Source organism: Helicoverpa armigera, chromosome 1 (assembly GCF_030705265.1).
Source record: "Helicoverpa armigera isolate CAAS_96S chromosome 1, ASM3070526v1, whole genome shotgun sequence".
Classification (NCBI taxonomy): Eukaryota; Metazoa; Arthropoda; class Insecta; order Lepidoptera; family Noctuidae; genus Helicoverpa; species Helicoverpa armigera.
Window position 1 is genome coordinate 4,386,320 of NC_087120.1, and position 24,814 is coordinate 4,411,133.

Genomic DNA, 24,814 nt, shown 5'->3' on the forward strand with positions numbered 1-24,814 from the left:
ATTTTGATCAAAAAATCGTTTATTAGTTTGTTAATCTAATGATTACTGAAACACAATCGCAAAGATAAGCATATAATTAACCTGGAGAGATACTAAACATAACGTATAATTGCTTATGAAGGAATCTTAGAATTAACAGAAATACTAATTCTTAAAAAATTACAACATAAACGCAATCCTCTCACATTTTACATTACTTACAAATTATTTATGACACCATAACACTCTAAGAAATAACCTAATAATCGTCACCTTTAAGCTGCTGGAACTTTTGCAGTATCTTCTGTGCTGGTGTGTAACTAATCAAAGCTGAAGACTTCATTGACACTAGACTATCCTGGGTCCTACGCAATGACGTAAGCGTAGAACGAGCGGATTTTTTCTTCGACACGACAGTTTCTTTGGACCTCGTGCGTTTGGTCATCATAAGGCGGGAACAAAGTACTCTGGGCGACACCAAGTCGAAAGACGATGTCGACGTCACTCTGGCTTTTGGTGAATAATCTGAACCGTGACGAGGTGAGCTGACGTAACAGGGTTCTAGTCTGTATACGTCGTGACCAGGCTCAACGGCAGAACTCCTCACCTCGGGCAGCGCAGGTAATCCCTCAGGCTCACTCAGCGTGTTCTCACTTTGCTCCGGCTGCATATTTTCCTGCATCAGCCCTTGTGGTTCCTGAGCGGCAAAATTAGACCGGCTAGCCAAATGCCGCCCTCTTTTTCTAGCCCGAGCTTTAGCTATCTTAGCATCGCTCTTCGAAGCAAGCAAATGAATATTTTGATCAATATACTTACACACCGCTTCGGCTTCTTCCTTGGGAGACAAATGTGCATCTCTAAAGAAGCCATACCCGTTACGCACGTCATGGACACATTCGATAGCAAGCCACGTCAGTGTGCTCAATACAAGGATAAGAGTAGTCACAACAGCGATAGCCGTAGTCGTATCAGGACCGGTCAGTTTATATTGTATCTTGCCTAAAACACCATACGTTACGATGTTTTGAGTACGCCTGTTACTATGCGCACGACATGTGTAGAACCCTCTTAAGTCATTGTCTGCTGATGCTACAAGCCGGAGGACTCGGCCGTCGTCAATTGATCTCACTGTTTTATCCTTTAAAATAGCGCTAACGGCAGTATCTAAGAATAGCCAACTGGCCTCGTGCGGAGACCTGGCCGTCCTTGCATGCAGGCATGTTAGGTTTAGACGGTTAGACTTACCCCAAGCAGTTTCATGGTAAGATCCAGAGACACTTGCAGTTCTTGCTGAGACCTGAACCTTGTCATCTTTGTACTTTTCCATACTGTACTCATGTAAATCTAGGAGTACGCCGTTCTCCCTGATAGATGCTATTTCCCCGGAGAAGTGTGCAAACTCCTCTTCAACTTCTTTCTTTATTTTATTTGGTACCCCGCCAATGTAGAACTCATCAGTACACAAATCAACTGGTGCTGGTTTTTCTACAACTACACTTCCAGTTTTATACGTTATAGTGGTTTTAGCCTTTGCTTGAGGCTTTGTTACCAATGTATCAGTAACAAACTCATTGTCAATGGAATCTCTTCGTCGTCTAGCCATTTCGTTTTCAAACAAAACATGCAAACGTTCTCCAGCATTAATTGATGCTTCAATCGCGTTTGTGTCTAGCTTCTTGGAAACGATTACATCCAGCCATTGGTCAGGCAAATACTCTGTTGTACTACTGCTTTCTGATCGGAATTTGTCAAGCGCCAACTTCATCTTAACACGCATATTCTGTATGTATAAATGCAACCAATTTGTATTCCTATCATTTTTTAGGAACAAGATAGTTCCCGCTTCCTTCTTAGGTTTCAATGTAAGCTCTAATCTCCAAGTATCTTGATCTAGGAAGCAGGGTAAACGTAGGTACTGTTCATTATTAACAGGTAAATATGCTTCTTCTGTGCTTGCTTTTTCATACGCGATGTTCGAGGCTGCAATTGGATAGAAATCAATTTTTCTAGATCTCTGATTTCGATTTATTATCATACTCAAGGGAATGAAATTTAAAATAAGCTCTTGAATTTGTCCGTGATACCTTTCACCGACAAAAATTTTCATTTTATCATCAGGTAACTCTGGGTCGCATGGCCATGAAATTTTTAAAGGTGCATCAGAGTCATCTAATCTTAGTATAGCTGATTCGCCTGTAACAGTCATGAGAGCAGAGTGCCAGACTGCTGGTTCCAGGCTTTCATGAGAACAGCTTCTGGGAATACAACAAGATTTGCTAGAGCCGCATGCATCAATACAAACATGCCATTTTTGTAGACTCAGGCGAACATATGAATTCTGCCCCGCCTCTCTACGAACGAGTGTGCCATGTGGCGACAAAGGCATAAACCTCATAAAGAAATGATAAAGCGTTGCTCGTTTATTTTCGAAGTTGTAGTGGAGAGACGATTCGCCATGGAAAGTGGAAACCATGTGAGAAAGAGTTTCACAAGGATACAGATGACAAGATCCGACTTCAGTTCTCGGTCCAACGCATGCCTTTCCGGCTCCTTGAGGGATTGGTCGGGTACAAGTTCTCGTTCTTGATCGCCTTCCAGCTCCGCAGGATTGCGAACAAGGTCCCCAACTACCCCAGCCCGACCATCCTCCGTCTAGTGAACACATACTATTTTCACAAACTTCCAATTGGTCATGTTGTCCACGACAGTGTGTCCCCCATGTTCCAGAGGTTGGCGGTGTTTCGGTTTCGTGGCAGACCCTCCTCCGCCTTCTGACTCCCGCTCCACATTTCTCTGAGCATGGAGACCACAGGCTCCAATCCCCCCAACTTCCCCCAGAGTCTTTGCTAGTAATAGCACATTGGTCACCAATACAGGTATCAGCTAGAAGAGGCGGGCCGGCGCAAGCAAGTCGTGCATCTGAAGGTGCTGGGGTGTCGCATCGCCGTAGTCTCCATTTTAACCCTAGTCCACATCTAGCTCCACATGAAGACCACGCACCCCACATACCCCACTCTCCGGCAATAGGACATCCCAGGTTACGTTTGACACACTGTAATGAATTCCACAGTGATTCAGTATTCAGTTGCCAGGTGTTATCATAAGCTAAGGCAGCTTCGACAGCCTCAAAGGGGCAATCCATTTGTAGGCAACGTTCCATGAGAGCTGGTACAGCTTCTAGTTGATTAAGGGCTTCCATTCGAGCAGCGTCCCCTTTGACCAATTTACGAAAATCATTAACGGTACAGTTAGTGAGGTAGCAGACGTCAGATTCCTCATCGGATCCGACGCACGGCACACCGTCCTGAGAAGGCGGTGGGTTTATGCATTCTCTACTTCTGTGCCGGTGTCCCACGTCGTCACATGACCCCTGACAAGCCGACCAGGGGGTCCAAGGTGACCACCCTCCATCTACAGGACAGTCAGGGTCAGCAATGATGCCTAATTCGCATTCGAGACGCCAGACAACCTGCTGCCGCTTGCCACTCGGTTTTCTTGTATGTATCAGTACAAGTAGGTACAACATCCATAGCGTTACACATTTATAGAAATAAATAGACATTTTAGTATTGAAAATGAATGGAACTAAGCAAGTTAGCGTAAAAATAATTCATTTCAATTATGATTTCAATTGAGTTTCAATCATTGACGTGACTGACGTCAGATTTTTTATAACATTCGCAGTGGTTTTGCAAGGAGTTATCATAGCAAGAAATAAAAATAGCAAGTGCCATTGACATATATTCTAGCGATAGACAAGAACATCCATACAAATAATTTACCCGCTTATGTCGTCTGTTGACATCTCGTTGACGTATTGTGACATGTAGTCATCCTCATTGATGTTAATTGCTGAAGTGTCGCTCGTATTTTGCCTACATTTTTCATTACTCAAAAAGTTTATATCTAAGTGAATTCAAAATCATGTAATATATCAAAAAGTTTATTTATATCTAATTGAATGCAAAATCATGTAATATATTAAAACCAGGAACTTATTTTTAGAGTTTTTAATATTAATTACGATGTTTTTTTTCTTAAGAGGGCTATCACAAATTTTCGCGAATTTAATTATTTTTTCTTGAAAGTAAGAACATACCATGACAAAGTGAAGTCTGTTTTCATTGATATTTTACCTACTGCCAGTTTTATGGCACATCTGTTTCTGCACGATTTTTTAATCCATAATTTAAGATGGCGGGCGGGAACAAATTAATGCATATTTGTAAAATTGAATTATAAATGAAAAGTATGATATACAAGCGTTGTAATAGCATGAACAGCGTGTAATTTTACTAACTTGACTCTCGAATAGTTTATATGTGTAAGTTTATACTTTGATATGTATTTTCTATTTTATAATTGTCGTTTCATAGACATCCATCTGACGCAGGCGTCAAAATCGCTCTGATTTGCCATTTTGGGCACTGCATAGTCTGCACTGCAGTTCAGTGTGGTAAGCTTTTTGTTCGGAACGTTCTATCTAGTACGTAGTACATATATATCGATGGCAAGTGCTAATTTATTAAAATATTTATTTCGACAAAATAGCTTGAGCAGCGCTATGACAAAATCGCGAGGGCTAAAAATGCACAGTACTGAAATTAGCGTCGTGAATAATACACAATTATTCTTAACAAAAGCTACGAGGCTAACGACATGCATAAGAAACTAGCTCATCAATGGTACATTATAATAACAATAACATTTAACTTGTCGATAAATATTTAACGCAAATTCCTTTATAATGACAAACGACAAAAAGAATAGTGGAGTTTTATCAAACATTTTTATTCACCAAGTCAACATTTATGACTGCAGTTAACAAATATTACATTTTTTATATTTTTGCTATAAAATTACACCACATAACATTTATTTAGAAAATCAAAACTGCATCTGCACCTCTATTAGAAACTGCCAAAAAATAACGAAGAGCTAAATTGTGAACGTATTCAACATTTTTATTCTTAAATAAGATACATAATACTGTTAGTGCAAACTTTACAACACAATAAGTAACGATATCACAACAAAAACATACGGTGTACTTTTTAGGAACTAAACTTTTAACAATATTGTTTTGAACACAAACTATTCTAGACTGTTCTTTAGGCCTGACGTTAGTTACGGGAAGAAAATAATACATAATTTTGCTCGCCAGGTCTGCAACAGCAAAACATGTAAGTCCTAAGTTCACCGACAATGCGAATATACGTCCGCTTTTTCTTAAAACAACAGTTTACTGTGAAAATCATCATCATTACAGCCTTTTTATCGTCCCACTGCTGGGCACAGGCCGCCTCTCACACGGAGAAGGAAAAAAATACTATTGAAACAAACAAAAATACTACTATAACAAAACAGTTTACTGTGAAAATAGAAAGTGAAAATTATAGAATTAAAATTAAAAGCAAACAGCTGTTTTAAGAAAAATACTGCTTATAATTTTTAAACTCTTAAGAGTAAACAGTGGACACACCAGGTGCGATTACTTAGTGCTATGATATTTTTTTAACAATATGCTACATTGTGCTTAAGTAATATTTAAGCCGAACAGACTTTAAGCCTGCTTAAACAAACAAGATAAAAAAATATAAGGCATAAATCACAATTACAATTTCAACAAATTATATTTTGAAAATAGCTTCCCCGCAATAATTACATTATTTTGAGGAATAATAATTAGAAATATTATTTTTTACAGAAATCTTATTAATTATTTTGCTGGTATAAATAAATATTGTATAGGTATCATTCTGGAGTTTCTAAATTAGGACTCCAAATGGAGTTTGCGCCTTGCCAACCCACTTAGAATTATTTAGACAGATATATTTATCAAAAGTATAAAATGACACTACTCTGCTTAGACAAACATAGACCACAATATGTACAGGATTTTTGGAAGTATATCAAAGAAGACAAATTATAATTTGACGCAAATTCACAGTACAAATACATTACAACTATATTTATAATTTGCAATAAATCATCATCCTCCGAGCCTTTTTCCCAATCATGTTGGGGTTGGCTTCCAGTCTAACCGGATTTATTTGCAATAAATATTAATATTAATTGTCATATTCAATTTAATAATCTAACAAATAATTGTGTGCAGTTATAACGAACACACCTATAGTAAGAATCAGGCTTTACGTAAGTGTATATAAGGCCATAATTAAGGTTTTTGCAATATTTTTACTTAATTGGTTTCTATCATATGAGGTTTAATTAGTAAAATCTTTGAACTGTAATTATTTGTCTATTTTTGGCACAAAACACCTGATCTTCTTTCAAAATAATAGTTAAGAAGAAAAGTAAGTTTCGATAAACATTTAATATATTGGAAGTGAAATAGTCACAGTTCATTTGTGGCTTTTTGACATTTGGAAGCAAATATATTTTCCGTTTCCCAATACACATAACCATCCTCCAAGCCTTTTTCCCAAACATGTTGGGGTCAGCTTCCAGTCTAACTGGATGTAGCTGAGTACCAGTGCTTTACATAATATTATTTTCTAAATAATGTTAATAATATTTTTTTCAGAGCTTTAAGCAAACATAGCTGTAAGCAATACCATAGTTATTTTGTTGCTGTTACACAAACCTTAGCACTAACATTTTAAAAATTTTGGTATCAAAGAGATTTTTCTTTGTTTTTTGTTTCATTTTTTATATAAAATTAATAAATAAAGGTCACATACTAGAGTAGAGGCCCACGAAAGGCTAAAGGTACGTTTTGAATGCGAAAGCCAATCGCATATACTATGAATGCATTAAACCGGCCGCTGCTGCACTACTGGTTTGTATGTAATTGCATGAAACCGTTTTGGATCGAAGCGGCAGCAGCACTAGCATTTGAAACGTACCTTAAATACTACACTGTCGACGGCAGTCGCTTAGGGCAAGTAGCATATCAGTTGTATATGAAACGCCGACCTTCGCCGCCTGACGGCACTGAGTGTAGTAAGCCTTAACATTTTCGAGTTAGCCGGTTTCGCAGACAGAGAAAACAATAAAAAACATTAGCTACCTTGCCACTGATGCAAATACATGCATAGTATTTGTACATGTAAAAAACATGAATAGTACATGAATAGTAACTGCTAATATATCAGCACCCAGTTTTGAGGATGATTGTAAGCTAAAAATATTGGCGTATGTAACAGTAAAGAATAAGAAGTTTTATCTACATTTTGAGATATTAACAGCCAATTTTGGAGCCAGTTCTTCATTTCTTGGTTTGTTAAGTGACTGCCATTCAAACCTCTTATTAAGCATGCGTTTCTTAGCGTTTCCATGGGCAGGGAATCTACTCCTCCTTCTCTGATGATCGCTTTGTCCATTTCCAACAGCAGAAAGGCCCGGTACTTCAATTTGTTCCTCCTGAATATGGTTTTTCTTAAACCATGCATTTTAAGTAGGTAACCCTGGAATTTTAATTTTAGATGATTAATAAAGGTTGTATTTTCATTTTACACATTATTTACATGTGTACAAACAATTGCTAGGCAACGGAAGAAACTATGTTACTCAAAAATGTTTTGTAAAACATATTATTATTAATTTGTTTGCTATGGCTGTCTAACTTATGGTACATTAGTCGCAAAACCGCTGTTTAAATTATTTCGCCTGGCCTTTACAGTGATAGAAACAAATGAATGCTCAGCTAAACACGTGAGGTTACTCTCTCTAAAGTTTTGGTGAATGAACAATTGAACAACTAATGATTTAGAATTTGCAATGCACATTGTATTACAGTATTGCTAACAAGCACACAGCATTAAATACACATTAAACAGTTTGTTTTGAGTCACTGACATTTCGCAGGAGTTGATACAATGTATTTTCGGTACAAAGAGTTATAGTAACAATGCAAGCAGCAGGATACAAGAAACAGCTTGAATATGTACAACATTGAATGAATGGTTAAGTATTAAGATCTGCTAAAGAACAAAATGGTCTATACTGCCACAAAATTTCCAATGAAAACTGCCTTTCAGCATTGGTTATTACTATTAGACAGGTTATTGGTTATGGTTCAAATGAATAAATTGATAACTTGAACTGTGATGCAAAAGAAGTTAATTCAATGCTTTTTTTACTTAGGGCTTGTGGACATATGCTATCATGAGCCAGTACAATAATGTCTGATGAGTCATTCATACTTATCATCTCACTCATGCATCACTTTTATTGAACTGTCATAATGCATGATGCAATATGTAAGTAAAATTGAAAACGCAAGCTATGACATCATCGATTGTTCACTTCAAACTATATGCTTATGCTATAAGCTTAAATTATCAATAGAGAAAATGTAATCAATTATTACATCAAAATGATAAATGAAAGTGAATTTTTTTAGATGCTTTACCAAATGAATACAACACTGACATTTATTTTTGACCTAGTCAGCTACCTATTGGCATGTATATTCTGTAAATGGGTGGCCATATATGTTTAAATGAGTTCCTCTGTATTTTGTAATTTTAAATGTATTCTACAGAAAGAACACTGAAGCATTGACCTACATGCTAATGGCCAATCCTATTTATCTGTTGATTTGTTCACTATGCGCTATGGATAGAATATCAACATAGACCCATACAGGTAATATCAAATTCCTGTCTCTTGTAAGCAAAACCACAGATATAGAATATTAGAAGTAGCCATTACAAAGCATTTTGTAAAAACAAGTGAAACTCACCGCATGTGCATAGGTCAAGCTGCTTAACTGATAAGGTTCATTTACAAATAGTTCTTTGCAAGACAGAATATCCTCTGGTTTGGGATGGACCCCAGAACCTAATAGTCCAACAATTCTCTTCCATTTTAACTTCAATTCTTTGTCCTTTATTGAATCTACTTTTGCTTGTAAGGCTCTGAAGACTGGTTTATTATTCCTAAGACGTTCTACCAAATCTTGTGTGGAGAATTCCAGTTTCTGCTGTATTGACCAGAAGTGTGAGCAGAGTAGAGATCTTGGTTTTAAGAATCTGAAATATGTAAGAATTTGATTATAAATTCAAGTGTTCATGAATTATAAAGTAGAGTAAGTGAATCAGGATGAAAATTTGACTAGCATCATAAATGATACAATTTACATTCAGATCATACTTGACTAACATTTCAGGATTTTATTTATTTATTAAAGGGTTTACCAACAGCTTCTGCGTAGATAAATAAGCTTAAAGTACAATTTTTGTTACAACTAGGATAAGGGTAGGAGGATGATGATGATGATAGAACTTACACAGGATTAAAGTTAGTGTAAATAAAAGAAGTAGGTACTTACGCCAAAGGAAAAATAACATAATTGCCAAAAGGTACAGCAGATAATATTAAAACTGGCGCTATTCTCCACATGTCCGATGGCATTTTTTGGAACAACTCAATATCTTGTCTGCTCATATTACTAAATCCTTGGTCTCTAGTAACTTTTATTCTTAAAGATATATATGTTTTAAGATCTCGTAGAAAGTCTTTGATTCCTACGCTGAAGACTCTGTACATCTTTACGGCAGTAGGAAATCTATTTTCTAGGACTTTAGTGTAGTTCTTCACGTAGTCGATATATCTCTGTACGACGTATGTGCGTAGTTTTTCTTTTTCGCTTTTTAAAACTTTTGTGTGCTTCAATCTGTTTATTGTTAGACATCTGAAATTTTACAAAAATATTGTCATTATTGAGTCAGTCAAAGTTGGGAATAACATTATTAATGTTGGGAATAATGTAACTTTCCTAACAGGACCAAAAGTAATGAAGTGTCTCTAATGTTTTAAGGTAAGTATTTAATGTCAAAGGAGTGTGAAACCAGGCTTGATAATCCAATATAAATCCAAAATGAGGGCTTGTGTTTGCCAATAAACCTAGAAGTGTCATTTCAAAGTCAGTACGTATTGTGAAGAATGTTATAAGTTTTATGTGTTTCCATTACAAGAGATGCATAACCTTACAAATTGTCAGCTACAAGAACTGTAACATTGCCGATAAGTATACGGCCTTGTAAACATATTCGATGCAATATCCGCTAATAGATTACCTTCTAACACAAGAAAAGTTAAAAATAAAGCACTTTTGGCTACAAAGCATGTTGTTTACGACAATAAATTGCGTATTTACTAAAACGAACTCACTTGTACTTATTTAACTGCTGATGCTTCGTACTAAGGATAAAACTAGGGCGACTGTTCTGCACTAATATGGTAGAAAGAGCCACAATTCGTTGTAAAGGCATCTTATATCGCAATAGAATTATTAACAATTATTATATTCACAATTTTAAACGGATTTCTCTCTGTTAGACCCTTGTCAATTTGATTTGATTGATTGAGATTTTTAATGTCACTTTGACATTTATTTCATTCATTCGTTAAAAAAGGGTTGCTAGAATTAATAAACTATTTATGTTTTATGTCTTTGAGAATAAAGGTTAAGGTGTTAATAGTTAAGGTCCGAATATAATATGAATAGAAAATTATGGAAAAAGAAAACATGCTGCGCCGACTCCAAATAAAATTGGGCAGGAGGATGATGATTATGATATCTTTGAGAATAAAGCCGATAACAGATGCTTCATTTTCAACAGATAAGCAGTTGAAAAACCAGTCAGTTAATTTTTTGACATTCGAGCCTGGTCAATGACCAGTGACCAGTGGTCATGTGAATACAAAGTGAAAGAAAAGTGAAGCATTAACATTAACACTGATACCATAACAGCATAAGGCAGACAGGTAGGTCAAATAACGTAAGGTTGACATGACCAAAACGATCAGTTACAACCGAACTAACAAGGCGTTTGGGGTAATGAATGGACTGGGTTCAAAGAATCCATATGATTGTGGAGCCGGTAACGATTCTTGTCCCCCGAGACCAGCATTTTGGCGACGGTAGTTTTTTAGGGCATTTCTGTTGTGACATCATTACTCGTCATTTTGTTCTCCATGGTCCGAAAACATACTTAACCCTTCTTGGCAGGCAGGTAGGTAGGATGATGCGGACGACTAAACTCAGTGACTTAAGAAACAGCAGCAGTTTATACCACCTACTTACCTAAAGAGGAGAAAAGAGAACCTAATAACCCTATCTAAGAGGAGACGTGTTTTAAATGCCATTACTGGCTTGTTTGTAGAGACTTGTAGAACTCAACAGTTTGATTTGGCAGCAGGTATATGGTGGCTATGAGGATGTGGCTATTATGTCACGGTATGCCAATTATTGAATACTTTTAATCGACTTCTTTACTGATTATTCAAAGACGACTGGATCGATTTCATTTTTTTTTTGATACGTAGTCTGTACTTCCCAAAAAATGTAGGCATGTGTAGGGTAAAACAGTCATGGTAGAGAGTTAACCTGATGATGGAGACGAGAGAACGTCGAGGGAACCTTGCAACGGTATTTATTAGCTACCGCGTCTTTGGGCTTATATTATTTGTAGTTAACAAGAATTTATCATTAATGTGGATAGTGATAACTATGCTAGTCACTGAAAGCTGAAAACTAAAAGCAGAAATATGGAACCTATCAATGAGTCCGATTTTATCCTTCAAAATTATGTAATTTTAGGTCAAACATGTAGCAACATTAAACTTTTATGTTCATTTCGCTCAGCTTAATCATTCATCAGTCTCTGCGTCTCGCTCTAGCTGCGTCTTGCTTGAAGTTACGAATGAGAAAATTTATGGACACGAATGGCGGGAACGTTTTAAAATTTTTAGTTATAGAGGAAGAAAAAACATTAGAAATAAAACTTCACGATGGAAGACAAACCAAAATTTATTTAATAAAAATATACCCAACGAATGTATTTTTATTTTATCACTTAGACTTAACTTATTTACGCAACCTATAACGTTATATGGATTAAGCACATAATTAGAGATTTTGAGTGAAAGGTAAATAAGGAGATAAATTTAAATATCATGGCCCACTACATTTTACAGAAAAAAGCTAATTACGTATTGGTTTCTTTTTAAATATTGTTATCAAAATATTTTTATTTAGCATTATTTCTACGCTCTTCCTTTTGTATTTATCATAGACATTTTTTTATTATGACATGATTATGACAATAATGTGTTTTCCTCTGTCATGTGTTTATGGGTTGATACAATGGGAATGATATCAGGGGAAAAATAATAATTATGGAGGGCCGTAGTCGGTAATTTGTTATAATTAATACAAAATTATGCTAACAGGGTGTTGTACATAGTCCAAGAAAAATAATTTCTGGTGGTAAAACAAATTTTCAGATGTTGCCGATGCTGCAAGGCTCCTTGCGCGGGAGACTTCAAGAAAATAGCTGAACTTAAAGATTCTAAGATTGCCATTTATGTTTACACAAATAAAGATGCGCAGGTAAGAGAATCTGTAGCTTTTCATACTTATCCTATTAGGTTTAGGTACTTGCTTTGTAGTTTTGTCAACTTTACAAAGCTTTGGCACCTCCCACATCATTGTAGCTATGCGCCTCCCAAAAATTAATTATCGAAAACGGTGATTGGTGCGTCGCTCGTCGAGAACAAATATTTATTTTCCGACGCATCCCGAGCCGGTAATGCAGTCGAAGGAGTACCGTCGGACGAGGCGCCCGCTGCGCTTTGGTGGCCAATTTTGGCAACGGAACGCGCGAACTTGTGATAAAATTAATACTCGCGGCGAGTTTTGCTAAAGTTTTGCCAGGAATGGAAAGGCCTGAATCCAACATTATTTCATTCATAGGAAAACATTTACATTTCGGTACATATCCCGATGAACTTCTTGCTGATATATGTCTAAGCATTTATTCTACGGAAGATATTATTTATGCTCGTAATATTGTAGTAGATGCTTTTGGAGAGGAGATCGACTACAGTAAGCCTCGACCAACAGAAACTCATGATATTCGCGAGGATTTGCACCACATTTTCTTTTATTTAAAGCTATTTCCTTGTGTTGTGGGCCAAGAGAAGGCATATACAGAAGCAATCGAGAAGCGTGCGCTGTTGGTTCGTCTGGATGGCATGAGCCAGTTCGTCACTGGTTTATGCAGCGCCTTAACGTTATCCGCTGAGAATACTCAAGGAGAAGCAGGCATGTCGTCAGAAAGTGACCCTCAGGCACATACTTCTAGTCAAAGTGAAAATCAACCAAATGAGCAAAATATTGTTGCTCAACCCGATATTGAGCGACCTATCCTCGAGAGTCCAAACAATCTGGTACATCCTGTACCTATCCCAACAGATGAAATGCCTCGTGGCCCAGCAGTACACGCCAATATAATTTATGGCCCTTCAGCCGAAATCAGGCTTGATGGGATTAGATTCGACGTGCCGATAAATGTGGACGGGATAGAAGTCCACATTCCTCCATTGGAATTACCCATCGTCCAAGCATCAGCAGAGCAAGTGCCCGATGTTGTACCCCGCGCTTCAGTTACAGAAGAAGCTGGTGCAAGCGCTTCAGTAGCACCAGAGCCCGGTGCAAGCTCCGGAAGTGGCCAACCACCTAAGCTGCCCAATCTTGTTGCAATCGTCACGTCTGAAGAAACGACGAATATAAACGATCCGAGCGAGGACGGTTTGAGCAGCGTAAGCTCGGAGAGCACTTATACCTCCGATACCACCAGCGGCGATTGGATGGAAACTATACCATTGAGCCACCTGGCCCGTCACTGCGCCTCTCAGCGTAGTACTCCGAGTTCTGAACAAATATCACTACCGGCTACACCACCCACTATTCAGGTGGTGCCATCTGAAGCGTCTGCGCCATCTGCGCCTAATGCGGCATCCGTAGCATCTGCGGCAGCCACGGCATCTGCGGCATCTGCGCCATCTGCGGCATCTGTGACATCTACGACATCTGCGCCATCTGCAGTACCTGCGCCATCTGCGGTACCAGTGCCATCTGCGCCATCTGCGGTACCAGTGCTATCTGCGCCATCTGCGGTACCAGTGCCATCTGCGCCATCTGCGGTACCAGTGCCATCTGCGGTACTTGCGCCATCTGCGGCATCTGCACCATCTGCGGTAACTGCGCCAGCTGCGGTATCCACGCCATCAGGCAAAAAAGACGCTGGCTCTCGTAAGCTTGGTTCGAAGCCGTCGAGCCCCAAAAGGCGCAAGCATGATCGTTCAAACTAAATGTTTGAAATAAAACAATAAATGTGTCAGTTTTTGATTCGTTCTATACGTATCTATGATTGTTTTCCAATCGTAAGTTTTTTTGGCATGTGATATCGTTCTGAAGTCAATTATGTAACGTTATGAAATTCTACAATATTTTTTTATGAATGTACCTATCTACCTAATAAGTTAGAAAACCCTATTTATAACGATTTCCTGTAAGTTCTAAAACAGTCTAAAAACTTGAAGGAGAATTAACATTACATTTCAACCAGGTACCTACTAAAGTGTTAACTGGAACTGCCAATATAAGATATTATGCTCGGCAATACAATAACAATATAAACAAATCATAATAGCATAACAATCAAAAAGATATTCACAATAACTTAAAAGCGGCTCATTAATTGATTCTCCTTCGCTGTTCTCATACATATTTCGTAATCTAAAATAGTCAAAAAATATTGTATTAATATTATGTCAAAAAGACTGTCTCCGTAAATTTTTTGGACTGTTTACATTTCTGATAACTTTACAATTTTTATATTAGTTATTATTAGGTACATATATTTCTCTTTTGGAAAAAATGTATTTACTTATACAAAATCCTATTTACATCCCCAATTCTAAGGTTTATGTAGACTTTATTTTAATCCTTGCGTAGTGAGTAGATAATGTTCTTGATAATTACATTGCATATAATCGGAATGTTAGGTAATGAAGTTAGGATACGAGTGACGGAAAAGTATATCTTTAGATTGTGAACCCACTGGGATCTGGATAGAATAGGTAACGATGACCGATGTGAAATGTTTCGAAGTTAATTCGCTGGTAAACTTGATGTTGTATTAGATTTAAGAATTTTGAACATTTTTATCTTAAGCTCAATATTATATTCAACGAATAAATATTCGCCCACACCAATGGTGTTAATATAAGATGAATTTTAGTAGGTTATTATGATTCTGTAATAATGTTTGAATATTTTTATGAGTGCGTTTTAATGCCTGTGCCATTGTTTTATGAAACTTTCCATAGTGCAAAGCGGTTTGTAATGAGTTTGTCAAAGAGCTGAGCTGAGCTATTGTCATATAAGTTGGCGTCTGCTATTTGCCTTTGCGAGTTAGTATTTACGAAGCTTATAAATTAGTTCCGAGTATTAGTAAGTTAAATATGTTTGCTTGCGTCTTAACGTAAACTTATTTTACTTATTTAAAAACGAGCCAGCCATATTTTTTTCAAATTATTATGATGATTTCTTTGTTAGGTTATGGTTAGGATGTATTTAGTATCTAAGTAATATTTTAATCGATAATATAATTGGTTCGTGTAGGAACTAACAGTTGAATGAGTAGTGATGATAAATAATAAATAAAAATCTAAAAAAAAAAAACAAAAATGGTGAAAAAATCAAAATAAAAAAATATAAAATGATATCGTTTAAACAGAAAATATATAAAAAAACATAAAATAAACAAAAAGGACAAAAAAAAAACAAAATATATAAAAAAGAAACAAAATAAAAAATTAGAAAAAAAAAACATAAAATGTAAAAAAAAGTTGTAGCTAGTCATTAAAGTATGATAACAATTTTAGGTAGTTTAAAACAATTAAATGTAACACAAAATAAATATTTATTTAGAAATCAATACTAATAAAGTATTTGTTTTGTGTATTCAGGTAGGTAGATGTTTTGAAAATCTCTTTAAACAATACGAATTTTGAATCTCGATTTTAATAAAATAAATGTTTGAATTGAATTAGGATTAAGACAATCAAAACTGGCACATTTATTTTCATTAACATTTTAAACTTTTCTTCAATTATACTCATAAATGTTGTGTACTTGTCGTGATTATAGACTAAGAACCAAAATTGTGGTTTCATTTCAACAATCGTGTGATAATGTACCTTAAACAGCTTCGATAAAGCACATTATTAATTGCATATCTCATTAGGAGGAATATAAACAGGTAGATACTTTCTGATATTACATATTAGTCGAGTTTCTCCTTTTTTTTCTTCGGTAAATAGGTAGTAAGTAGTTACACACTCTTGCTTTGGCGTCACGCACTGAGCGACTTATGAATTAGTAAATAGTCTTTGCAATTTTGGTTGGTATTAAGTAATGGTTTACCGTAAGTATAAAACAATAAATTAGGAAAATAGTTAACAAATTCCTCTTTTATAACGTGCCTAGGTATATATATGTACCTATATCGTATATAATGGCTGCAGGGTAAGGAGAATGCTGTTGAAACTGTCAATACCTTCATCCTGCATAATACTGGGAGCAAGCAGATTGCGCGACCAGACTTCATGGCTGAACTTAGTAAGTATAAGATATTTGAGTAGGTAAGTATGATAGATGATTTCCACACAGATAACTCAATTTTCTTTGGGGAAGGCCTGCGTTCAGCATCATATTCCGAGTCTTTTTCCCAACTATGTTGGGGTCGGCTTCCAGTCTAACCGGAAGTAGCTGAGTACAGGAACGACCCTATCTGACCTTCTCGACCCAGTCACCCGGGCAATTCAATATTCCTTGTTAAGACTGGTGTCCGACTTACTGGCTTCTGACTACTCTGATGAACTAAATTTTGATATACGCAAGACATTTCAGTTCAGTCTATGTTATTTTGGCCTTGGTAGTTTTAAGCATACTTTGATAGATAGATAAAAATGTAAGGAACTTGCCAAAATAATTTAAATACAGTTAGGTACGTACAGTAACATAGTGTATACTTACACATACCAAAATTTAGAAGCAACTGCTTTGTGAAATCAAGACTTCTATTTCGTAAGTATAAAAGTTTTGTAATATTGTGGCTTCCTGAATTATGTCGGCAAAAATGTTGAATGCAATAGGAGAAAATTGGGATAGTACTCGAATTTTGCTAAGGTATATGCTGTTTAGCTACGTATTATGCTCGCATGAACATAATATCAGTTCAGTGTTTGTTTGTTATAAGCAACAAGCTTTCGCCCGCAGTTTCACTTGCGTCCCGAGATAACCGCTACCCGTAGCCGGATGGTTACAATAATTATGTGCTATGTCCGTCCCCAGGGTCTGAGCTCTAATTTTCCATCTTATCGGTCCAGACGTTCACGCGCGGTGGCGTGATCAAGGGATATAGGGATTCATTTATATATAAATATTAAATATAGATTAAATTTTTAAGTTTTAAATACTTTTCTATTTAACAGAACGAACGCGGTCAGAATGTGGCCAGTGCAGAGTAATAGTAGATGGAATACATAAATTGTTGGAAGAAATGAAACACATAAAAGGGAATGAAGTGTTAGGGATTTGTGAGCACTGTAGGCTAGCAAAGTTTTTTAAAACGCCTTGTGAAAAATGTAACTATGCAGTTAGTAGGTTTATTTCTATCAATCAGAAAAGACAGGAAGAGTTACAACAACGTAGTAAAATGTGGCTTTGTAAAGTAAAGTGCTTGTTACAATCAATACTTGCCGGTAAGAAGAATGTGGTTACTCACGGAGTGATAGACCCAGAATTCGAGAGAATCCTACGCGAATGTAAGTTACGATTAGAAGAAAGACAACCGGATATTGATACCTTTCCAAAGTTAGATCAAAAGGAAGTGGCCGAATTGTCAAGAAGTAAGGAATTACTTGAAGATTTAATTTCAGATGTTGTAATTCAGGATGAGAGTGCCCGATTTACTTCCGAAACTAGTCTCTACCCGTCTCCGTCAAAAGAAATGTGTTTGTGCAAATTCATAAAAAAGGGTCATCATGAAGGTAAACTTTCACATGGAACGATGCTATCTGGAAAACAAAAAGAAAGTCGTCATAGGTTACTTAGCTATCAAGAATATTGTAAAAGCCTAATTAAAAGATTATTAGACCTAAGTAAAGCTTTGCAACAAGGAGTCCCTGTGAATAAAAGAGTGGTAAAAGCGATCCTTGAGACTTTAAATGAAGTTGGGAGTAAAGGACTAGAGCCGAATATAGTAGCAAAACTAATACAACAACTGAGAGACTTACATAGTGCTCTGCCTCACGATATTTCAAAAGAACTAAGTAAAAATGGAATTCAAGATCTGATCAATGATTTACAAAACTTACAAATTAAAAGTAGTAGTAAATTACAAAGTGATGACGATCTTAACAAAAGCCTTTATGAAAAATTATTAGAACTAAAAAAGGCTTTACCTCGAGAAGTTAAGGATAATAAACAATTGAATCGAGAGATTCATGAGTCTTTAAATGAAGTTATGAGAAAAGGACTAACAGTAAAAGTACTTGCAAAACTAATAAAAGAACTGAGAGACCTACATAATATTCTCCCTCAAGATATTTATAAATCTGTGAGTAAAGAAGGTGTCAAAGAATTGATCGATGACTTAAACGACTTCCTAGTAATAGCAGCATCCAAAAATGTAAATAAAGATATGCTAGAATTACTAGTTGACGTAAGTGATATGGTAAACAAAGAATTATATAAGAAAATAAATGAACACCCCAGAAAAGGCTTACACAAACCATATACGTCTTATGATATAAAAGCAAAATCGGAAATAATACCTGAAGGACCAAAGAAAGACGAAGCAGAAAAAACTCAAATTTTACCGTCTGTTCAAAGTGAAAAGACTACGGAAGGTTTTCCAAAAGTTGAAAGTAAATATAGTGTCCGTGGTTTACCAAGTTTAGTTAAAGCTTCCAGTGGACAGAGGGAGGATCAAGCACAGGATATTTTAAAACAGCAAAGTATAGATGATAAGCACGAATTATCACAAGATGTAAGCAAGAAAAGTATGTTAGGTTTAACCAAGAGTCAACAGAGCGCTCAAGGAATAAAGAGCGGACAAAGTAAAGTTGATACCCACGATGTCTTGAAAACTCAGAGTGAAAAGAGTTTGGGCAAAAAAAGTATGCAAAGTTTAACTAAAGTTCAAAGTAAACAAAGCACTCGTGGCCTATCTAAAGCACAAAGTGAAGCCGATACCCGTGCTAGTTTGGAACCTAAAAGTACACAGGACTTATCTAAAGGTCCGAGCAAGAAAAGTATGCAACGATTGACCAAGGCTCAAAGTAAACAAAGCACTCTTGTTTTACCTGGAGGAGAAAGTAAAGTTGGTGCCGATGTTGACTTGAAAACTCAAAGTAAAGACTTATCTCGAGATATGAGCAAGAAAAGTATGCAACGATTGACCAAGGCTCAAAGTAAACAAAGCAGTCTTGTTTTACCTGGAGAAGAAAGTAAAGTTGGTGCCGATGTTGGCTTGAAAACTCAAAGTAAAGACTTATCTCGAGATATGAAAAGTGTGCAGGCTATGTCTAAAGTTAAAAGTGAAGACACTAAAGATGAAGAGCGAGAATTGCCTAAAGCAGAAAGTAAGAAAAGTGTGCAAGGCTTACTTAAATCCCAAAGTAAACTGAGTGCCCTTAAATTACCCAGAGTACAAAGTGAACATGGTAGTGTCAGTGATAAAGCAAAAGATGGAGAGCGAGAATCAACTAAAGGTGAAAGTATAAAAAGTATGACAGGCTTACTTAAAGCTGAGAGTAGAGTTAGCACTCATAGTTTGCCTTTAGTGCAGAGTCAACAAGAACTGGTCGAAAGACCGAAGCTATCAAAACTAGTCATGAAAAGTATTTTAGGTTTACCTGTATCCCCCGAAGAAAGTCAAGTTCTTTTGCCAGGCCCTGAAGAAGGAGATTCTTCAACTCTAATAAAAGATGGTGAGCAAAACCTGGCAGGTGTTCAAAGTAAAGATGATGCTCATGATTTATCTAAAGTTTCGAAAAAGGACCTAGCTCAAGATTCTCAAAAAAAAGGAGTAAGTGAGAAAGATTTGGAAAAACCCTCTCAAAAAGACTTGAAGCAGAGCGCAACTGCTGATGAACAAGGAGTAAAAAAAAGTCAAACCAAATTGACTCCTAGCAAAACTCAGGAAAAAATGGAAGCAGAATCTTCTAAGTCAGATACATCATCAATTGAGGCAACTATTGGACTTGTGCAAAAATTATCTGATCTCCACCAGGCTTTGGCTAGTAGAGCTTTAGATAAAAATCTGGTAGAGGAATTGGCCAAAAATATCAGTGAGGCCTTAGGAGGAGCATCCCCAGATTTGTTAAACAATATAATACAAGAACTGACAAACCTATGTCAACCAGTTATGGAAGGAATATCAGACACTTCTAACATGAAAAAGGTACAAAAGTTGATCGAGAATGCACGTAAAGCATTAAGCCAAGGACTGAGTGAAGACGAAAACAAAAAAGCTCTTAAGAACCTACTCAACAACCTAAATACTACGCTCGTTGTAGATAAAAAAGACAAAAAAACATTATCCAAAGATTTAAAACAAGTGACGCCAAAAGACAGTTCACGATACTTAAAACCTCCATCTAAAAAAGATCTAAGGACGATAAGAGCTTTGGCTGCGAAAGAAGCAAAAAAGCAAGAAGAAATTATTGACACAGGTGCTGAGAAAGATACTAAATTGGGAACAAAGACAGATACAAAGCGTGGAATAAGCGAATCTGCACCAGATGATATCAGTCCTAAAAAAGAACTGAAAACGAAGAAAGGCCCTGAAACTGGTACTGAAAAAGTAGTGCCAACAGACAAAACACCTGAAAAACCGATAAAAAAATCCCAGGAGGGAGACAAAACACCTGAAAAAACGATAAAAAAATCCCAGGAGGGAGACAAAACACCTGAAAAAACAACAAAAAAATCCCAGGAGGGAGACAAAACACCTGAAAAACCGGTAAAAAAAACCCAGGAGGGAGACAAAACACCTGAAAAACCGATAAAAAAATCCCAGGAGGGAAACAAAACACCTGAAAAACCGATAAAAAAATCCCAAGAGGGAGACAAAACAACTCAAAAAACAAGGTTAGAACTAGCCAGTAAGAAAGCGACTCAATTCAAATTTGGAGGTGACGACGACTCTCTTTTGACTACTGACAAAGAATTAAAAGACAAAACTCCGAAAGAAGCAAAGTCAAAACAGCCCAAGGAGGAAGACTCACAAAAAGCAGAATCAGACGGTAAAAAAAAGAAGAGTAAACACATGGGAGGTGACGATGATGGTAAACACATGAAAGACAAGCCAAAAAAAACAACAGAAGGAGAGAAAAAACCAGGAAAAACTAGGATGGAATTAGCTAGCAAGAAAGGAATACAATACAAATTTGGAAGTGACGATGATTCTCTTGGTTCTATAATGAGTGAGCAAGAATGGGAAAAGAAAGACCAAAAAGAAGCAACGCCAAAAAAAAGTAAAGAAAATCTATCACCAAAGAAGGGATCAAAAAAGAGGGCATTAAAAAGTAAATCACAAGATAAGGCATCCACGGTGGAGCTAAAAAAACCAAAGCAAATGTCCGAGTCTGCACTGCGTAGGTTATTGAGTAGTAACAGACTCAATGCAGCAAGGTATGCAGAGTACAAGGAGAAACAACGTCTGAAGGAAAAGGAAATGGAGAGGAGACGCTTAAGAGAATTGCAATTAAAAAACATGCCTCCAGTCATACCAAAAGTTATAACGCCACCACTCACTCCCGAGACATCGTCTACTATACTCGAGTGTGACGTGAAGCGAGTTAAACATCCCAGTTCAATGATAAAAGGAAACGCAATTGTACGGTACAATCCTCGATATAAAGAACGTAAAGACACACAAAAAAAAATTGAACCTCTGATTTTTAAATCGGATTTTAATATCGGATCAGACGACCTTGGTACTGCTAAAAAAACTGAATTTGAACCAGGTATAGATTACGAGGTACGAGAATTTTATATCAATAAGATTGATTCTGTACGCGCCTCTGATAAAAATTTTGCTTTATCAATTGAATTACTAAATATTTTCAGGCTATGTTTAGAGACGGTGTAATAAGATATAAATTATCTAGTAGAGAGTTTATTGATAACGGTTGGACACAGCTACCGACGAAGAAGATAATGAGAAGGGTATGTATGTTATGTTATGAGTAATACACAGTTAACCTTTCGCCTTTCTCATAGCGTGAACGTAAACGAACGAAATACATCGAAATGAACCTGCAGTCTCCAATAACTCGATCAAATGTTGGTGCTTATTTCATCAATACAGTGTTTTATCTTTTTGTTGCTAAAATCTTTACCCCTCATTTGTATAAAACTTCTTATTGCAAAGATGTCACCTGCAATGAGAAGGGGAACAGAAAGAGTCTGTTTATTTAATCTCACTGTTCCGCACGCTTCCCCAGGAAACTACTTCCCGGGATAAAAAGTAGCCTGTGACCTTTCTCAGTCTCTGGACTTGTCTGTTTATCAGCTATTTATGTCAGTTCAGTGATTTTGCCGTGAGATCCGGACGAACAGAGTTAATTTGGCAAAATGGTAATTAATACACTTTCAGTTTTACTTTACCCAGATGAATATATATAAAATGAAACCGGCTTATCCGAAACATGATTGGTTCGAGTTGCACAAGCATGATGAAGAGCTCTTCTACGACACTGGGCAAAGACTTGCCCTCATTGACGCTAACGGCCGAGGCCATTGGTTTTATAAGAACGGCACGGTTGCTTTGGATTACTACAATGCTAAAGGTTTGTGCTATCTTCAATCATACTAATTTGATACCTATAAAATATTCTTATAAATCAAAATTATCTGTAGGTAAATATCAAATTTTACACACCGCTGCTAATTAAAAGTATGTACATGTTACCGAAATGTCATTGAGATCAAATGCCATTGATGAGATTTGAATTTTTCAGTTAAAGATTTCAGAACAGACACTTTCGGATAAAACACTTTCTGCCTTCGATTCTTTTGACGACGCTTTCGGCTGGGATAATGTGCGTTCACGTACAAAGAATGATTTCATCATCCCTACCTACCCCTACCCCTTCCTACCATACTACTGTCCTAGCCTTTTCCCTACTACTTTCGGCTTTCAATTAAACAGGATGGAGCTGAGTACCACACAAGAAGCTGACCTCAGCAAACCAGTTACCCAGTAACAGCTACCCAATACCCCTTAGTAAGACTAGTTATCAGATTTTCTGGCTTCTCACTACCAGTAACGACTGCCAAAGATGTTCAAATGAAAGCCGGGATCTACAGATTATCATGCAGTCTGAAACCCGGTCATTTGTGTCCAACATATCCTTAGAAAGTACATCCAAACTTAGAAAAGTTGCATTGGTACTTGCCTGACCTGAAATGGAACCCACGCTCACACTAAAGAGGTTGGTTCTAAACCCAACAAAGAATGATTTAGTTTACGTCATGATTTCAGAATCGAATATAGGGCAAAGGTATGTGGTGTACAGCACTGGAACAGAATTCGAGACCACTGGCAGCCTTCAACCTCGCACCATATTAGCATTATTCGATGTACTTGGAAATGGTGTTGTTTATGACCATCACGGTAATGTCAGGTACGCATTTACCTTGCAGCTTGTATGAGTATAATATCACTGTTAAACAATGATGAAACCAATGTATGTCGTATGAAATTTTTTCAAAAGAACTCTTTTGGTATTGTGGCTCACAAATTCAACTTTAACAAAAAATATTTAAGAAACAAAACTGTAAAAAAAATAATTGTAAAACGTATTTACTTTTATTACATTATTTACCTTATTTATTTATTGCTTTAACAGACTGAAATACAACCAAACTGAAGGCTTACTCGTAGACTCAAAAGTTGGTCCACCGGGCAAATGGAAATGGCACTCTTTGAACGACCCGCCTGTCTTACAACAGGTATTCATAGATCAAAAAGAGCGCGACCGTCGACTGGAGCGCGCGACACAGCTCGACAGGGCTCAAGAGGGGTTCGATTATGAAAAGAGCGTCGACCCCGAAATGGTCGCGATAGAACTGGATAATTTCGCCAAAGAGAAAAAACATAGTCTTAGAAAAAAATTCAAACCATTCAAGATTAGGATGAAAGCTGTAAAACTTAACAATTTTTTCTCGTTGAAAATTCTCGATCAGGGGTCCATCACGTTGTTTTTTAGGGACGGAGCGACAAGTCTCAAATTGCACTTGGGCATGCATATAGTCAGTAACGAGATTATCGATACCGACACTTCGGAAATAACAGATGTATCAACTCCTTATGACAAACGTCCAGCAAAAACTGAAAGTTTAGAAAATATTTATCAGATTCTACAATGTGTGAGGACGGGGAAGATTCGTCCACCGTTGGAGCTCACTGTTGGCTCCATGTGATAAGTATAATACCTATTAGTTATGCTAGCATTTTTATTTTAAGTGTTTTTTTGCTTACGAGTTTAACTTTAATTTGGTACGTATGAATTTATTACTATGATTTAATGTAGTTTTAATATGAATTAATTTTATAGTGTATGTACTTGATGTTTACGAATAAAACGGTATATTTGTTTGTACTGCATTATTATTTTATGAAATTAAGTCTATTAGGTTAGCATTAAACAGTGGCAAGTGCTTTTTTAAAATAAAAATCATTTTAAGTAAGTTTTTAGGAGTATAGTGTTAAAGATCTGTACAGAATTTTAATAAAGTAGACAATAGAAAACTAAAATCAGTTTGGGGGGCAAGGGTGCGTAGTACGCTAACTAATTCCCACATAGGGGATGAACTAATCATATTATCTGCCTGAAGGGACACGATCAGGGTGTTCAGATTGGAAAGGATTATTCGTTGCGTGCCAAATTCTTAATACACAATGTGAACTTTAACTTTAAAAGTATTAAAATTTATTAT

At 36.6% G+C, this 24,814-nt stretch overlaps 3 protein-coding genes across 3 annotated transcripts; 1 reads left to right on the plus strand and 2 right to left on the minus strand.

The window, feature by feature from the left end:
- Window positions 1–118: 118 nt before the first annotated feature.
- On the minus strand, window positions 119–3,608 carry LOC110373004 (uncharacterized). Its single transcript, XM_021330087.3, has one exon. It carries the CDS (start codon window positions 3,539–3,541, stop codon window positions 239–241), a length of 3,303 nt encoding a protein of 1,100 aa, XP_021185762.3. The 5' UTR covers window positions 3,542–3,608; the 3' UTR covers window positions 119–238.
- A 321-nt stretch (window positions 3,609–3,929) lies between these two features.
- Window positions 3,930–10,353, minus strand: LOC110373027 (LETM1 domain-containing protein 1). Its single transcript, XM_021330117.3, has 4 exons — window positions 10,120–10,353; window positions 9,278–9,640; window positions 8,690–8,978; window positions 3,930–7,409 (listed from the first exon to the last, which is right to left on the minus strand). The coding sequence occupies exons 1-4, from the start codon at window positions 10,218–10,220 to the stop codon at window positions 7,086–7,088; spliced, it is 1,077 nt and encodes a 358-aa protein (XP_021185792.2). The 5' UTR covers window positions 10,221–10,353; the 3' UTR covers window positions 3,930–7,085.
- Window positions 10,354–11,961: 1,608 nt separating this feature from the next.
- LOC110373031 (uncharacterized) lies at window positions 11,962–24,468 on the plus strand. The gene is made up of 8 exons (XM_021330121.3): window positions 11,962–12,146; window positions 12,238–12,343; window positions 16,327–16,420; window positions 17,296–21,851; window positions 21,941–22,039; window positions 22,485–22,662; window positions 23,358–23,499; window positions 23,725–24,468. The coding sequence occupies exons 1-8, from the start codon at window positions 12,130–12,132 to the stop codon at window positions 24,296–24,298; spliced, it is 5,766 nt and encodes a 1,921-aa protein (XP_021185796.3). The 5' UTR covers window positions 11,962–12,129; the 3' UTR covers window positions 24,299–24,468.
- Window positions 24,469–24,814: the final 346 nt, after the last annotated feature.

Bases quoted from the DNA above. Each gene is read 5' to 3' on its own strand.
- LOC110373004 (XM_021330087.3), bottom strand. From the start codon at position 3,541: ATGTCTATTTATTTCTATAAATGTGTAACGCTATGGATGTTGTACCTA.
- LOC110373027 (XM_021330117.3), bottom strand. From the start codon at position 10,220: ATGCCTTTACAACGAATTGTGGCTCTTTCTACCATATTAGTGCAGAAC. The intron at 9,641-10,119 runs GTGAGTTCGTTT...GTAAAATTTCAG, and splicing joins CAGCAGTTAAATAAGTACAA to ATGTCTAACAATAAACAGAT. The intron at 8,979-9,277 runs GTAAGTACCTAC...TACATATTTCAG, and splicing joins TATGTTATTTTTCCTTTGGC to ATTCTTAAAACCAAGATCTC.
- LOC110373031 (XM_021330121.3), top strand. The intron at 16,421-17,295 runs GTAAGTATAAGA...TCTATTTAACAG, and splicing joins AGACTTCATGGCTGAACTTA to AACGAACGCGGTCAGAATGT. The intron at 23,500-23,724 runs GTACGCATTTAC...TTGCTTTAACAG, and splicing joins GACCATCACGGTAATGTCAG to ACTGAAATACAACCAAACTG.